The following is a 16,372-nucleotide window of genomic DNA, read 5'->3' on the forward strand; positions in this document are numbered from 1 at the left end:
CATGCATGCGAGAATCTGAGCAGAGGACGTGGTTTCCCTGCTTCTGGGGTGGTCTGTCCTCTGCCCCCCGGCCTGGAATGAACTATCTTGGGGGGGGGGTCATCCATCCAGGTGTTCCTTGTTCTGTTTTGCAGGATCCCCCACTGCCAGACCTGAGATTGTCGCCCAGGTTGAGGAAGGCGGCCCCCCCCCAGTCAAAGCTCAGAGGGGAGCAGAGCCCAGAGCCCCTCCTGGGGGCAGCCATGCAGGTCAGCGGAGTGCCCCCCCCACACACACACACAGGGTCCGGATTGTGTGGCCAGAAGGAGGCTGGTGGACTGGCCAGTGTGAGAGATGCAGGGAGCTGTGTGGGGGGAGGCAGAGAAGGAGCCCTGGAGAGTTGTGCCCCAGTGGACTCTGTGGCGTGAGGGGAGATCCTGAGGCAAACTGCAGAGGTGGGGGGGGGCTGTTGGGCTGGAACGTGTGCGAGGGGTCTGGCAGAAGGCACGCGTGGAGCTACAGTTTGAAGTACACGTGAACACACGTGACGCTGCCTTCTGCCGATGGTGGGGATTGAACCTGGGAGTTCCTCTGCCTCCCTTGTGGCCATTGGAGGAGTACCTGAGGGAGCTGCCCTCCATCTTCTGAGGAGGCTGGCCTAGCGGGCATCAGCCTGGCCAATCCTCCATCTGAGTGGGCAAGAGCTGCGTCAGCTCGGCCCTGCGTCTGAGGCATCAGCTCTAGTCGTTCTCCCCTCTGGTCTGAAATGGCAGGCAAAGCGTTCTTCTTTTCTCTCCCCCCCCCCGCCCCCCAATCCTTTCCCTGGTCCAGCAGGAATGGTCACTCAGGACAGCCAGGGCACCGTGAGGAGCGAGCAGCACCCTGGGGGACCGCCGAGAGGGGCAGGAGAGGCAACAGGCCCTGAGAGAAGTTGCCCAGGTAAGGGCCTCCTCACCCTGCTCACCTGCCGGACAGGAGCAGCCTGACAGAGTGGCAGGCATTGGGGAGCACGACCCCCGCAGGGGAGGTCCCGCCTTCTCCCCCCTCCGAGGGGCCTCCTGGCTCCCCAGCTGGTCCAGCTTTTCCTGAGCAGACTTTTGGAACCTGTGGGCAGCTTTGGGGTTTTGGCACAGGGAGGGGGGCACGGCCACCGTGGGAGGTGGAGCCACACGCAGATCCAGAGGGAGCCACACGAGTGCAGGGGGCGGGCGGAGCAGTTTAAAAAGAGGCAAGAGGGAGAGCAGACAGACAGACAGGTCACCTCCCAAGACGACATGTCAGTGTAATCTGCACAGCCAATCGGATCGCCAGCAGCCAAGCTGAAGCCCCGCCCGGCCTTACCCACTTTCCAAAACAGCTTGGTGGGCACCATGGCTTCCACGGGCACCGTGCCAGGGACCCTTAGGGGAAGTTGGGGGGCCAAGAGCACTTCATTCTCCTGCTGCCGGAGCCCGCAGGAGGCCTCCAGTGACCCCTTGTAGGAGCCTTTGCCCTGCTGTTGCCTCATCACAATGCTCTGCCCCCCCCTTCCTGCTGTGTCTAGTCCAGAGGTCTGCAACCTGCGGCTCTCCAGATGTTCATGGACTACAAATCCCACCAGCCCCTTCCAGCATGGCCAATTGGCCATGCTGGCGAGCTGATGGTGTGATCCATGGACATCGGGCTGCGCAAACCGAACAGTCTGAATCCATCCCTGCCTTGCCTGACCTCCCACTTTTTCTCTCTCTTTCTCTCCCGGATCCCGACAGGCGAGTGGCTGATCCGGACAGTGAAGGTGGAAGCCGAGGACTACTCGGAGTGGCCGGCCGGGCTAAGCGCAGAGGTGCTGTTCTCGGGGTTGCCCGTTGCGGGTGTCTGCAAGTCCGAGAGCCTCGGCGTCGGGGAGGAGTACAGCGCCAGCGGAGCCCTGGGCGAGCTCTCCGGCTTGGCGCTGCAGCAGTGGCAGATGCTGAATGAGGAGAAGCCGCTGGGCTGCCCCCGGTGCGAGCACCCTGGAGCCCCGCTGGACGGCACCCAGGGAGACCCTCGGCCGCGCCCCTTTGCTTGCTCCCAGTGTGGCAAGGCCTTTGGGAAGAAGGCCCACCTGACGCGGCACGCCCGGGTGCACACCGGAGAGCGGCCCTTTGCCTGCACTCACTGTGGCCGCCGCTTCTCCCAGAAGATCCACCTGGGGTCTCACGAGCGCGTGCACACGGGGGAGCGCCCCTTCCCTTGCGACCGCTGCCCCAAGACCTTCCGCAAGAAGACCCACCTGGTGCGCCACCAGCTGACCCACACGGGGGAGCGCCCCCACCCGTGCCCACTCTGCTCCCGCAGCTTTGTCCATCGCCGGCACCTGTTGCGGCACCAACGACTCCACGAGGATGGGAATGCGGCGTACGAACCGGGGCCGGGGCCAGAGCCCTACAGCCATGACCTCCACCCCCAGCAGGATGCAGAACCCCACCGGGAGCCAGCAGATCTTGGGCAGACCACGGCCACTCCCCTGGAACCTGGGCAGACCGCAGCCCCCTGCCGAGACCCGAGGGACCTGGGGCAGGCACTCCCGCTGTACAGGGAGGAGGCTGACCTGGTGCCGGTGCTCACCTCCTGCCTGGGGCTGCCCCAGCCGTATCTGGGCCCGGTCCTCTTCAAGGCTCCAGCAGAGCAAGAGCTGGGCAGAGTCCCTTGCATGGACCACCCGAGGCAGAGGGAGGCCCTCACTTCCGGCCTGGCCTGCCCGGAGCAGGGGCCTTGTGGCGCACTGTGTGGGGTGCAGGGGGTGGCCGAGGGCCGCCCTCTCTGCATGGAGCAGGTGAGCAAGATGGAGCCAGTGGAGGAGGAGGAGGAGGAGGAGGGTGCCAGCTCCTGCCCGCTGCCTGAAGAGAAGCCGTTTCTGTGCTCCGACTGCGGGAAGGCCTTTGCTTGGAGGAAAAATCTGGCTTCCCACCAGCGGCTCCACGCCGAGGGCGGCCGCCCTTTTTCTTGTGCTGAGTGTGGGAGGGGCTTCAGCGATAAGCGCCACCTGACGGCGCATTTGCGTGGGCACATGGGGCTTTTGCCCTACGCTTGCCCACATTGCGAAAGAAGCTTTGCGCACCGGGCTGGCTTGGCTGCACACCAGTGTGGTGGCCATGCCGGGCAGCGACCCTTTGCTTGCAGCGAGTGCGGCCGGTGTTTTGCCCACAAGCGGCACCTGCAGAGACATCGGCGCAACCAGCACTCGGCCGAGCGCCCGTTCTCCTGCGCTCAGTGCGGCCGTACCTTTAGCACCCGGGCCAGCTTGCTAGCTCACGTCAAGTCTCATGCCGGCCAGCGTCCCTTTGCCTGCCCGCTGTGCGGCCGGGCGTTCAGCCGGAAGTCCCACCTGGCCCGGCATGAGGCGGTGCACACGGGGCTGCGCCCGCACGCCTGTTCTCAGTGCCCGCGGCGCTTCAGCTCCAAGACCAATTTGGTGCGTCACCAAGCGGTGCATACTGGCCTGCGCCCGTACATTTGCACCCACTGTGCCCGCAGCTTCAGCCGCAAGACACACCTCTTGCGCCACGAGCGCACCCACACCAGCGCCCCTGTGGTGGCTGCTGTTCCCGGCTGGCCTTCTCCCTTGCCTCAGAGCGCTCTGCCCCAGCAGCTGCAGCCGGAGCAGCCCCTGATCTTCCCCGTGGCTTTTGAGCCCGCCTGGCAGTGACCGAGCGGTCCCCTGTGTGGGCAGCAAGCTGAGACCCAGGACTGTGTGAACCAAAATCCAGTCAAAGACGTGCCCCACAGTTCCATGCCAGGAAATATCTGGGGCCTGCCAAAACCAGACATTAAGCAAATGTACATAGATTGGCATGTTTGACATTTTGATAGCTGTGGCCTTTGTCAAAGTCAGCGTAATGGAACCGGAGGAAACTTCGTATTGTTTAATGGAGGGAAGGCAGCAGCGGCTGCAGAGCCGGATCCCACCCCCAAGGGGAGGGATTGGAGGCTGAAGCTGTCATTCACTGGGTATTGCTTTCAAAACTGTCTTTGGTGCCAACAGGACTGGAAACTTGGCTTTCTGAGAACAAAAAATACTAAGAGGATGCTGAGTCTTGAGCCCAGAGTCAGCTGGTGCCCTCACAGAAGGTCACAAACTCTGCACAGACCTGATCATATTTACCCGCCAACCATTTCATCTTTTTAAATATAATGGGACATTAAATACAAAATCATTTTAGTAGCATAAGGCAAATGTAAATTACATTTTTTTAAAAATGCTTTTTCTGACATAAACAAAAATAAACTAATTAAATTCTGCCCCAAGTCTGTTTTATTTCAGGGTTGTTTTTTTATTCCACTTTTCCCTCAGTGGGGACCCAAAGCATTTAATACAGTTCTCTTCTCTCCTTTATCGCCACAACAACTCTGCGAGGTAGGTAAGGTAGAGAGTGTATAACTGGTCCAGGGTTATCCATTGAGCTTCCATGGCAGAGGGGAGGTTTAAACCTGGGTCTTCCAGAGGGAGGCAAGAAAGAGAGAGAGAGAGAGAAAGAAAGAAAGAAAGAAAGAAAGAAAGAAAGAAAGAAAGAAAGAAAGAAAGAAAGAAAGAAAGAAAGAAAGAAAGAAAGAAAGAGCCCCCAGGTTTCCTGATGGGCAGGGTAGTCAAGAAAATTTCTATCACATCTCGAGGAAATCTTGGAGTTGAGCATAAGCATAAGCATTTTATTGTCATTGTGCACGCACAACGAAATCTACAGCAGCATTCCTCGATGCACACAATTCCAGACTCATACCCCATCCTCACTTTCCCCTTCCTCCACCCATCCCTACACAGCCCCAAACACATCACACGAAGCCGCAGAGTTTAGCATCGCCACAGCTCTAGAGTAGAAGCTGTCTCTAAGCCTCTTTGTCCTAGTTTCGATAGACCTGTAGCTGCCTTCTGCTTGATCTGCATGGCTGTTGTGTCATGGTAAAGGGCTATCCTTGACAAGCAAGTATGAATTGAATGCTGGCACCTCAACTGTGAAAAGCGTCCTCCTGCAAAATGGGCGGGGTGTGTAACCAGTGTGTGTATTCAGTGTGTAATTATTCCAAAGTGAGCAGCCCTGGGGTCCCCACAGCGAACGCCTCCCTGGGGCTAATTTAGCCAGCTCAACGGGTGCCTTTCCTTCAAGTCATAAAGGACTGTTCTCTTCCCATGAAAGGTTTGACGCAAGAAAGTTCAGTGTAGAATTAACAAGACGGAGGCCGGTGTGGGGTAAACAAGCAGCCAAGAACCGCAGGAGTAAGAACTGGTTTCCATGCAGCAACATGCAAACATTTGTAAGCGCTAAAAAGCGTCCACTGGGTGGCATCAATACCTTTGTCCTGCAGGCTCTCTCCCCCTTCAGCGCCCCCCCCCCCGAAAAAAATCCTGCTTTAAAATAGGTTAGAAACTAAAGAAGTGGTGGCGCTTTTGTGACTTCTGGAAATCATGATTTAGGGTTTTTCCACTCCAGCTGTGGCCACGTGAAGCTAGTTTGGTGAATGTTTGAAGAAGTTTAAACATACTAGCGGGTGGTCCTGCGCCCTCCAACGCTGTCGTCCCCCGGGTGGGGTGAGAAGGAGAAGGGCAGGATCTGCCAATCAAGAACTATATTCCTCCCCACCACCATCACCTCGGGTGAACTCGGCAGGGAAGTGATGAAGGCCTTTGGGGGCATTCCCGAGCCTCTGGGGGGCACCCCCACGGGTGCCCCAACATATCTGACCCCCGCCCCCGCCCCGTCCCAGCCATCTTTCCTTTCATCTCTCCAGAGTCCGTCACTGCTGTTTCCCCTTCCTTCTGCGGGGAATGGCAAGGCAAGGCAGCTCCACCCCCAGGAGAGAAGCTGGTCTGTCCAATGCATTTGGCTTCTGTGCAGCGGAGCAGGCTGCCTCCGGGCTAGACGAGCGGCGGCCGACCAGGGGGCTCCAGCAGCAGGCAGGGCCCGGACCCGGGGCCGCCTTCCCTCCCTCCTGACTTGCGTGGCCTCCTCCTCCTGCTGGTCACTCCCGAAGGGATGCCGGACCTCGGCCTGCTCCGACCCCCTGGGGGCCGGCCGGCCGCCTCCTTGAGGGCCAGTCCAGTCCTCTCCCTGGGGCACGTGGGAGCGTCAGGAGGGGGGCTCCCGCTGGCCTTCCCGGCAGCATTTTTAATACGTCACTGTTTTCTGCCCGGTGTCTGCCCGCACAACCCCCTTGCAAGGCAGGACCTGTTCCCACCGGACAGTCCAGACACGGAGGCTGCGAGCGGTGCCTGCCTGGCCAGGCCACGGCGGCCCAACCACGACTGCTGGCCCCGGCGAGCGCGGCTGAAGGTCCCGAGGAGGCCCTCCAGACCACCAGCCCCGCGGCAGCCCCCTACCACCACCACCACCACCACCACCCCGGGCGCACCTGCCGGCTCCCGGCTCATCCCAGGCCGCGGGCAGGGGGGAGGGCGGCCTTGGCATCATCAGGCCCCTCCCGCGGCCGGCTCCGCCCCCGCCCCCGCCCCGCCCCCGCCCGGCTAGTGCGGCTGCTGCGGGGAGCGCGCGTTGCCAGGGCGGCCCGCCGGGCGAGGGGAGCGCGAGAGGCGGCGGCAGCAGCAGCGGCGGCGGCGACAAGGTGAGGGCGGAGGGGGCGGGCAGAGGAGGGGGAAGCGGGCCCCCCTGCGGGGAAGGGGGCCTGGGGCGGGGCGGGGCGGGGTGGGGGGCAGTCGTCGGAGGTTTCACCGCTTTCCGCGCCGGGGGCTGGGGGGCGACACTGCCTGCCCCCACCCCCTACTCGGGCTCCGCAGGCGCCGGCCGCTGCACAGTCGGGGGGGGGGAGAGGGGCGGAGCTGAAACCTCTCCTGCCGGGTTCCCCCACCCGGGTTCAGCCCGAGACGCCGGCCGGGGGTGGGGGCGGGGGGCAGCTCCCACCCACCCCCTTTGGCACCGCACTCTGCCCCCAGGGCCTCCAAACCGCTGGGACCGTCAGTCGCGCGCCTTTTTCGAGGGGGGGATCGGGCCGCAGGGGAGGGGAGGCAGGGACCCCTCACCCTTTCCCGCCTGCGCAGACCTGGACGAGCATTTCCGCTGCCAGAAGATCCCGCCTCCCCCCCCTCCCCCGCCATGCATCCCCCGCACAGGGAATGGGGGGGGGGATGTCTCAGGGGCAAATTCTCTCCTTGGCCTGCAGAAGGTCACTCCCCTGCAGGCAGCATCTCCAGCCCAGAGGACCCGGCTGCAGGTGGCCCGCCAGGCGCTGGGGAGCGGCTGGTGCCCTTCTGAGTCCGCAGGAGGAGGCAGCTTCACCCTGTTGCTGCTCCTGGGGGAGGGGTCCTGGCTCCGCCTGCCCCCGGGTGGAACCCTGTGGGTGCTGGGCAAGATCCCAGCTGGAGGCCCCAAAGAACCGTTGCCCGTTTCTGGCTGTGATGGGGCAAAAGTTCTGATCCATGAGACCAAACACAGGGCCCGTCCACGCTTGCTCTGCTCCTGGTTGCTCCTCCCTGGCCGGGCCCTGATCCTGCTGCCTTCTCCTCTCTTCCAGGAGCTCCTGTGATCTGCGCCCACTTTCCTCTTCACCCGGCAGCCCTGAGATGAGCCGGCTTTTGCAGGGCTGAGCCGTGCCAGACCCCCCTCCTTGCCCAGAATGGAAGCCCGGGGGGAGAAAGCGGAGGAGGCCGCCGAGGCGCTGCGGATCACGGCCCAGCTGCTGAAGGCCAAGACGGGCGAGTTTGACCTGGAGTCCATCTTGCTGCTGAAGCTGCGGGGCCTGGGCCTCTCGGACCTGGGCTGTGTGGGCGAGTGCGCAAACCTGGAGTGGCTGGACCTCTCCGGCAACGCCATCACCCACCTGGGCCCGCTGGCCTCCCTGAAGGTCCTTGCCGTCCTCAACATCTCCGCCAACCGCGTGGCCACCTTGGAGCCGCTGGCCGGCTGCGAGAGCCTGCAGAGCCTCAACGCGGCCGGCAACCTCTTGAGCGGCTTCCAGCAGCTGCAGGGCCTGGCGGGGTTGCGGCACCTGGAGAGCGTGCGCCTCTGCAGCCCCGCAGGCTGCCTCAGCAACCCCCTCTGCGCCTCCCCCGGCTACCGCTCCACCATGGCCGAGATGTTCCCCGGCGTCAAGGTGATCGACGGTGAGAGGGTCTCGGGGCGGGGCAGCGAGCTCTACCGGCTGTGCCAGGACCTCGACAGCTCCCTCAAGCGCTTCCCCGGCAGTGGCGGGGCCGGGGTCCTGGAGCTCGTGGGCTCGGCCAAACCCTGGGTGGCAGACGGCTACTGGGACCTCCGCCCCACTCGCCGCAGCTCCATCATGGAAGAGGCCTACAGGCAGTTCAGCGAGGCCCTCCAGGAGTGCAGGGAGCTCAGCAAGCGAGCCGACGACACCATCACCCAGGCCGAGCGGGCCCTGAACATCCGCCCAGACTCCAGCTCCTACGTCTTTTGAGTGGGCCTGGGCCCCAAGACCCTCCCCTGGGCACTGGCCAGCTGGGCCCGATCCCTGAAGCCCTTGCTGATCTCCCGGGGCGCCGCTGGATCCTTCTGAGGTGCCTCAAAGCCCCGGCCCCTGCTCCTTCCTGTATCCCCTCCAGTTCCCTTCACATTACGCTAGAGCCGGGGTGTCCAACTCTGGCCCTCCAGGTGTTCATGGACTACGATTCCAATTGGCCATTCTGGCAGGGACTGATAGGAATCGTAGTCCATGAACATCTGGGGTGCCAGACACCCCTGGAGGTGTCTGGCAGGAGGGATCCATCCGACTTGATTCCCTGGGAACCCGAGCAAACGGGCTGCTGGGATCCTGGGTGGGTTTTGTTGAGGCCCCACTGCCAGGGCCTTTGGGAGGGGAGCTGGCACACCTGAGCCACTCCAAAAAGATTTGACCTTTGCCAGGACGGTGTGGCCACCGGTCTCCACCCCGGGGCCCTGGGCTGAGACCATCAACTCCTATGAGGAGGCTCTCTGATCTCAAGGGCTGGGGACATGGGGCACTTCCTCATGAGTGACCCCATCAAAGCCTGTCACCTGGGTTGATTCTCACAGCCCCTTTTCCATGCGGCAAATCCAGGCAGGTCACGCTTAGGAGAGCCGGCCCCTCAATTCTCTTGACATGCGCAAGACCACAAGGGGCCCTGTTCTGGCAGGTGGTTGACTACTCTTGTCGGGGCTGCCATGATGACTTCACCTCCTCTGGCAGCCATCAGGGACAACTGCACACAAATGGTTGTGCGAATTGGAGCATGGATGTAACGGGATGGGCCAGCCAGCCAGAGCCACCCTTCCCTGCCCTGGGATGCCGGCCGGTTGGCACTGGAGAGGCTGCCCTTTGGTGGCTTCAACCCTGCCTGGCCTCTCCGCACCAACGGGCAGAACTGACTTCGATGCTCCCACTGCCTTTGCCTGGTTGCTGTACATTGGGGCCCTGTGGGATCCTCCCAGAGGCCCATCAAATTCTGACCCAGACAGACAGACCCAGTGCAGGAAGGCTTTCTTCCCTGCTGCCCCCCGCTGGCCCTTGCCACCCTAGCCTGGCACCCAGGTCAAAGGGAGCTCCCTCACCCTTGGGAGGATCCTGTGCCCGAGTGTCCCCATTTCCCATCTGCCTGTGGCTTTATGGCCAAAGTGTGGCTGCTCCAACGGGGACTCTAGGCGAACCTTTGGCACTCCAGATGTTAAGGACTACAATTCCCATCCGCCCCTGCCAGCATGACCAATTGGCCATACTGGCAGGGGCTGATGGGAATTGTGGTCCATTACATATGGAGTGCCAAAGGTTCGCCACCACATCTCTAGGATGATGACTGGAGGGCAGCAGCTGCCCCCACGGGGGAGTGGGTCTGGGTGGGAGGTGCCAGTGAGATCAAGGAAGGTGAGCCCAGAGTGCCCTCAGGTGGGTACACAGCGGGTGAGGGTGGGCAGGACTGCCCCGTGAGGCTCTGGAGAAGCCTCTGGTGCTTTGAGCTTGGAAGGATTGGGGCTCTAGAGTTTTTGGGGGGAGGGAGTGGGCTCTGCACCCCCTGCTCCAGCACTGTTCAAGTTTTCCTGTGAAATAAATGGGATGTTTTCCAGCCCCCACGCTTGGTGCCTTTGCCTTCCTGCCTTGATCTCCGCCTCTTTCCTGCTGTCTCTGGGATCTGGGCGAGGCTGGAGAAGGTCCAGTGGAGCCTCCTAGAATGCAGAGCGCCTCCACCCGCCCGCTCAGCCAGGAAGCTGCTCAGCCCCCCTCGTCCTTCCCAAAGCACAGGCAGCAGCTCCTGTTCTGAGACGAGTGTTGCCTCGTCTGTTTCTGCCGTCCCTCGGCAGAGCAGACAGCCGGCCCAGGAGTCTGCTCTGCAGGGCCCAACATAAGAACTAGCCTGATCAGACCAAAGTCCATCTAGTCCAGCACTCTGCTACTCGCAGTGGCCCACCAGGTGCCTTTGGGAGCTCACGTGCAGGATGTGAAAGCAATGGCCTTCTGCTGCTGCTGCTCCTGAGCACCTGGTCTGCTGAGGCATTTGCAACCTCAGATCAAGGAGGATCAAGATTGGTAGCCATAGATCGACTTCTCCTCCATAAATCTGTCCAAGCCCTTTTTAAAGCTATCCAGGTTAGTGGCCATCACCACCTCCTGTGGCAGCATGTTCCAAACACCAATCACCTGTTGCGTGAAGAAGTGTTTCCTTTTATTAGTCCTAATTCTTCCCCCCAGCATTTCCAATGAATGCCCCCTGGTTCTAGTATTGTGAGAAAGAGAGAAAAAATTTCTCTCTGTCAACATTTTCTACCCCATGCATACTCTTATAAACTTCAATCCTATCCCCCCCTCAGTCAGCCTTCCAAACTAAAGAGTCCCAAACGCTGCAGCTTCCTCGCAAGGAAGGTGCTCCAGTCCCTCAATCATCCTCGTTCTCTGCACTTTTTCTATCTCTTCATATCCTTTTTTGAGATGTGGCACCAAAACTGAACACAGGACTCAAGCGTTTCCATATAAGGGCATGACAATCTTTGCATGACAATCTATTATCAACTCCTTTCCTAATTATCCCCAGCATAGAGTTTGCCTTTTTCACAGCTGCCATGCATTGAGTTGACATTCCCATGGAACTATCAACCAAGACGCCCAAATCCCTTTCCTGGTCTGTGACTGATAGCATTGACCCTTGTAGCGTGTATGTGAAGTTTGGATTTTTTGCCCCTTTTTTGGCCCTGAGTGCTTCAGGAGCAGAACTGCCTGAGTGGGCAGACACACAAGACCCCAGTCCCATTTGAAGAAACCAGGCCTCCGGCAGGTGAAGCCTCTGCTGGCATCTTTATTGTGGGAGTAAATAGAGATCAAAGGTCAGGCAGAGAAAATGGCAGGCTCTTCTGGGGCTTGGTGGTCCTGTTGCTGTGGGGGCCGAGCTCCCCCCGGATGGTGGTCACTCTGCTGGGCTGCTGCTGCCTTCCTTGGTTGGAGGTCATGGAGGGTCTGCTCACTGTGGGGAGAAGAAGCGAGCAGAGAGGGTTCCGGCTGGATCTGGGCCATCTAGCAGGCCTGGACTCTGTTGACTTTTCCACATGGTCCCATCCAGACAGTGATCAGTCCGGGCCTGGGAAGGAAAATGACCGGAGCAGCGCACAGCAGGAGGCTGAGAAAATGGAATGGGTCCTGGGTGCCACCCCTCCTCTGTGTCTGCTTGACCCTTCCCCCCCCCCCCCCAAAAAAGCCCTACCAGCTGATGGGCAGCCCAACTAGCAAAATGTCCCTGGGGAAAAGTCCATCTGAGCAGACGCCGCCCCCTGCAGCAGAGTTTCCTGCCCAAGAGACCCGCTTGGCCTCAGTGTGCCTTCCTGCCATTCAGTGTGGCCCATCTCTGGGCAGCACCACACCCGGTGACGGAGCCCTGCCAGGCCTTAGCCATGCTGAGCCCCACAACCCCCCGCCCCCCCAGCACTGGCCCAGGGGTATCACCCCCTCCCCCAGCGCTCTTCCTACAGGGAAAAGGACCGTGACTCCTCCCCAGCAGAGCACTCACCAGAGGCAGCCCCCTCAGTCAGCCCACTCCGGGAGCCCCTTGGAGAAGGCAAACACGCCGGGCCGGTAATGCTCTTCTCCCACCAGCTTCACCTGGCCACAGTCCTGGGCCTGCTTCTTCTTCACTTGCTGTGGGGCAACCAAAAGGGTGGGGTAGGGGAGCCCTGAGCCAAACTGGCAAGGAGTTCAGGCCTGCCTGGCCCCCTGCTGGGGGTGGCTGTGCCCGCTCGCTCGCTCGGCCTCCCTGCTCAGGGGGGCTCCAGCGAAGACTTCTTTGCACCCCCAGGCTCTGCTTACGGGGAGAACCCAGCAGGGGAGGGCAGCCACTTTTTAACAGAACCCTTTCAATCCATATTTTCGAAAGCTGCAGCTGCAGCCCCCCTCCCCCCCCCGCTTCTGCCCCAACAGTTCTGTCTGTTGAAACACGTCGCCTGTCTTTTCTGAAGGCTCATGGTCAGTGGTGGGATCCAAAAATGTTAATAACAGGTTCCGATGGTGGTGGGATTCAAACAGTGGCGCCGCCGCACACACGCCCCTCCAGTCCCCGTTGGGCAGGGAGGTTGCTTTAGTCACCCCTTCTTGGCACTCAGAAAAATTAGTAACCACTTCTAGAGAAGTGGTGAGAACTGGTTGGATCTCACCTCTGCTCAAGGTGGAAACTGCTCTTAAGAGAGCTGCTCCTTTCGTCACAGTCAAAGATGCATAAAGGCTTGAGGAAGGGAGGGGGGAGATGAAAACCTTTGGAAATATCAGGGGGGTTCCTCCTCCCCCACACCCCAGCCTTCTCTTTCTCTCAGTGTGAGGGAAGGGTCGTTTAGGGGGTGCACGCGGTGGCTTTTTTGTTGCTGGGGGCCAGGGGAGGGGGAGGACTGATCCTGCTGGGGCTCAGCTCGGACCTGACATGTCGTAATAGCCACCGTCTCCAAGCAGGCAGAACACAATTCCCCGCACCCAGCGACCTGCTGCCTCCCGTGCCCCAAAGCCTTCTAGCTGCCTCCCGTCCTCCTCCCTTTGGCCCTGACCGTGAAGTGTGGAGGCAGGCCAGCCAGATGGGCCAGGCCAAGGGGAGGGGAGGGAAAGGCCCACCTGGAACATCGGAGCTTGCTGCGACAGGCACCGCATGGATTTGTCCAACACATTTTCACTGGCGTCAAATTTGAAGCAAGCCAGACACCTCTGCTTCCTCTGAGCACAGAAAGAAAGCAAGAGAAGACAAGGGTGAGGGCAGAAGCACCCGCTGGGCAGCCCTGCATGTTCAGCCTGTAGCATCTCCCATGCCAAAGGTTGCTGTGGCTGAGGAAGGCCCTTCATAAGAACATAAGAACAAGCCAGCTGGATCAGACCAGAGTCCATCTAGTCCAGCTCTCTGCTACTCGCAGTGGCCCACCAGGTGCCTTTGGGAGCTCACGTGCAAGAGGTGAAAGCAACGGCCTGCTGCTGCTGCTGCTCCTGAGCACCTGGTCTGCTAAGGCATTTGCAATCTCAGATCAAGGAAGATCTCTGCCCAAGGATCTTCTCTGCCCAAGACACTTCCGGGCTGCCTCCAGTATGGTTCAGTATAAGGAGGCTTCGTAGGCAGCCATTTGCACAATAAATGACTTCATACAGTTTGGCGTTTTCCAGGCTGGTGAGATAAGCAAAGCTCCAAAGGGGGCAATGAACAGTGCTAGAAATACCCCAGGGGACACGGGGTGCCTCTCCCCCCACCACAGGGTTACGCTCACGGCAGAGAGGTGGCTGAACCACATGACATATCTGGGTTCCAGACGTGAAAGCATTTGGGTGTGTGATACCATAAGAAATAGTGCATCTGGGTCCCATAGATTTGTGCCGCTAATGGTGCCATTCTCCCCTTTGTTTATTCCATCCTGGGGAATCCGGAGCTAGTCCCTGGCAAGGCCTTCGGGAGGTTAGGAAACAGCTCTGCTTTCACTGGATCGTTTGGTCCAATGAGATATTCATTCAGGTGGGATCTTTGCCAGTTGCCAGGGGAGAACGGTTCGTCCTGCTGTGGCCAGCCCTGGGGAAGTCCTGCTCTGGTTGCCAGAAGTCTGGGGACTTGGAACAGGCTCCACGAACCGCCAGGATCAGATTAACACCCAGGACCCTCGTCCCAGCTGGCGGCTCCTGGCGTCCGAGGAAAGGGCCGTTGTCAGTAGCCAGTGTGGGATTAGGGCGCACTCCAGAAAGAAGAATCTCTCAGATATCGCGGGGCCCTGGGTCTATTATGTGGCCAAAGAAGACCATCATATTTAAAAGAAATCTGGCCCTACCAGTGACCGAGAGGGCAGCCTGAAGGGCATTTCGGGAGGGTGTGTTCTGGCTCACCCCGCCTGCTTTGATCTGGCAGTTCGGTATCCTTGGCTGCGATTTCCTGCAGAGAGTTTGAATGAGATCGACTTCCAGGTCCACGAAGGTCCCCATCGGGAGCTGCAGCAACCAAACAGAACAGAGTCAGCGCCACCAGGTGTCCCTTCCCAGCCAAGGGGTCACGGGATGAGCCTACCTGCGGGGAAGCTCTGAGAAACTCAGGGAGGCCATTGTGGTTCCTGCCCTGTGAGCACTTCCAGGCCCCTCCCTCCCTGTCAGGGAGGTAGAGTTGCCAGACGCAGGCTGGGAAACTCATGGAAATTTGGGGATGTAGCCTGGGGAGGATGGGGGGCTCAGTGGGCTCAGAGCCCACCCTCTAATGCAGTGGTGGCGAACCTATGGCACGGGTGCCAGAGGTAGCACTCAGAGCCCCCTCTGTGGGCACGCACAAACAGAGTGCCCCCCCCCCCCAATCTAGGCCGGCCTGGGCCACTGGGCTCGATTATTAGCATTAAACCTAAGACCTAGTTTTCGGGAAGCAGTGTAGGTAATCCTGTTAAAAGCTGTTAAACCCCACTGATTTTCATGCGAAGAACTAAAGTGCAATCCTTTACCTCAGAGCAAGCTCAGTTGCTGGCAATGGGGCTTGCTTCTGAATGAACCCTGCTAGGGTCGTGATTCACCCATTGGAAGAGTTGCTTGGTTGCTTCAAAGCAAAGCCACCAACTACCACCAAGCTTACTCCTGAGTAACGCACGCCTCGGAGCCAACCGTTTTTTCTAAACTAAAACCTCAGTATTCAGATTAAATTGCTGTGTTGGCACTTTGCGATACATAAGCGGGTTTGGGGTTGCAATTTGGGCACTCGGTCTTGAAAAGGTTCGCCATCACTGCTTTAAAGCAACCGATCTGTGCAGTCTGGACATGAGCTATAATTCCAGGGGCCACCTGGAGGCTGGCATCCCTAATTCCCACTGGAGAGTTCTCCGGAATCATGCTGCAATCGAGCCTCAGGCTCCATGGCTGGTGCAGAGGCTGATCTAGCCAGCTACAGACTCCACCAACAGTGGAAACCCTCTAGCTTCTAGGGCCGAACAACAGCAAACTGTAACCCCCCACCCACCCCCCATGTGTCGCTCTCTGCAGGGGGATCATGCCAGAGAACCACTTCCAAAATAGCCATTTTCTTCAGGAGACCAGTTCTAATTCTGGCAGATCCGAGGTCCCACCTGGAGGCTAAGCAATGCCACTCTGCTCCGTGTAGCTTTTCGGCTCACAAGAACCAAATGAGTTTCAAGAATTTCTCAGTCCTAACATAACTGAATTTTCTATTTTTCACCGATAGGTTACTGAAGTCAAGAGTGAAATAAAGAAGACTGTCACAATATTCTCATAAATATTCCATTTAAACCGTTTTGTGCCTATTTCTTATGTAACAGTACTTCAAAAATCAAATATCCCAAAAATCGACATTTCACATGTGCGAATATATGCCTCTTCCATTCAACCATGCCTCGCAGATGCAAGAGTTACTTAAGAAATAAGAACAAAAAGGTTTAAATTTAATATTTATGAGAATATTGTGACAGTCATCTTGATTGCACTGTTGACTTTCAGTAAACCTATTGGTGAAGAAAAGAAAATTCAGTTATGTTAGGACTAAGAAATTCTTTAAACTCATTTGGTTCTTGTGAGATGAGAAACCAATTTGGTGCAGAGTGGCATGGCTTTGCCTTTTTTGTGCCCAGGCCCATTTTTTGTTTGTTTGTTATGGTGGACCCACCTGGAGATTGGCAACCCTACACAGTCCAAGACAACCCGGGGTGGGCAGCACTAACTGCAGACCCAGCAGGGCAGACAGACAGGCCTCTGGGCTTCTCTCCCCAACCGGTGCCGCTTTCGTTAGGAGGGCTTTTGAGGTGACACCCGCAGGGGTGCCCACTCACCGTTTCCATGCGCTCAGCCATCAATTGCTGCTTAAAAAAAAATTGGACGTGGCTCTTGTTATGGTACTCATCCAGCACCATCTGCAGCGCCCTGGTCTGCAGGGGCGAGGGGGTTGTGCCGGCCAAGGCCAGAAGGCCCCAGCAGAGCACCAGCAGCTGCTTCATCCTCCTCGTCTTCCTCTCTGCCCCGGGATCTGTTTCTCAGACCA

At 59.0% G+C, this 16,372-nt stretch overlaps 3 protein-coding genes across 4 annotated transcripts; 2 read left to right on the forward strand and 1 right to left on the reverse strand.

The window, feature by feature from the left end:
* The first annotated feature begins 306 nt into the window (after nucleotides 1-306).
* Nucleotides 307-4,239, forward strand: ZNF467 (zinc finger protein 467). Its single transcript, XM_048511829.1, has 3 exons — nucleotides 307-326; nucleotides 811-918; nucleotides 1,728-4,239. The coding sequence occupies exons 2-3, from the start codon at nucleotides 816-818 to the stop codon at nucleotides 3,644-3,646; spliced, it is 2,022 nt and encodes a 673-aa protein (XP_048367786.1). The 5' UTR covers nucleotides 307-326; nucleotides 811-815; the 3' UTR covers nucleotides 3,647-4,239.
* A 2,180-nt stretch (nucleotides 4,240-6,419) lies between these two features.
* On the forward strand, nucleotides 6,420-9,991 carry LRRC61 (leucine rich repeat containing 61). Its single transcript, XM_048510666.1, has 2 exons — nucleotides 6,420-6,552; nucleotides 7,459-9,991. Exon 2 carries the CDS (start codon nucleotides 7,561-7,563, stop codon nucleotides 8,356-8,358), a length of 798 nt encoding a protein of 265 aa, XP_048366623.1. The 5' UTR covers nucleotides 6,420-6,552; nucleotides 7,459-7,560; the 3' UTR covers nucleotides 8,359-9,991.
* A 1,188-nt stretch (nucleotides 9,992-11,179) lies between these two features.
* Nucleotides 11,180-16,372, reverse strand: RARRES2 (retinoic acid receptor responder 2). Of its 2 annotated transcripts, none has more exons than XM_048510668.1 (5): nucleotides 16,164-16,372; nucleotides 14,236-14,337; nucleotides 12,994-13,092; nucleotides 11,909-12,036; nucleotides 11,180-11,368 (listed from the first exon to the last, which is right to left on the reverse strand). In XM_048510668.1, the coding sequence occupies exons 1-4, from the start codon at nucleotides 16,326-16,328 to the stop codon at nucleotides 11,923-11,925; spliced, it is 480 nt and encodes a 159-aa protein (XP_048366625.1). In that variant the 5' UTR covers nucleotides 16,329-16,372; the 3' UTR covers nucleotides 11,180-11,368; nucleotides 11,909-11,922. The 2 variants fall into 2 exon arrangements, with proteins under 2 accessions (XP_048366625.1, XP_048366624.1); XM_048510667.1 differs by having other exon boundaries at nucleotides 11,180-11,482.

The sequence above is a fragment of the Sphaerodactylus townsendi genome, linkage group LG11 (assembly GCF_021028975.2).
Source record: "Sphaerodactylus townsendi isolate TG3544 linkage group LG11, MPM_Stown_v2.3, whole genome shotgun sequence".
Lineage (NCBI taxonomy): Eukaryota > Metazoa > Chordata > Lepidosauria > Squamata > Sphaerodactylidae > Sphaerodactylus > Sphaerodactylus townsendi.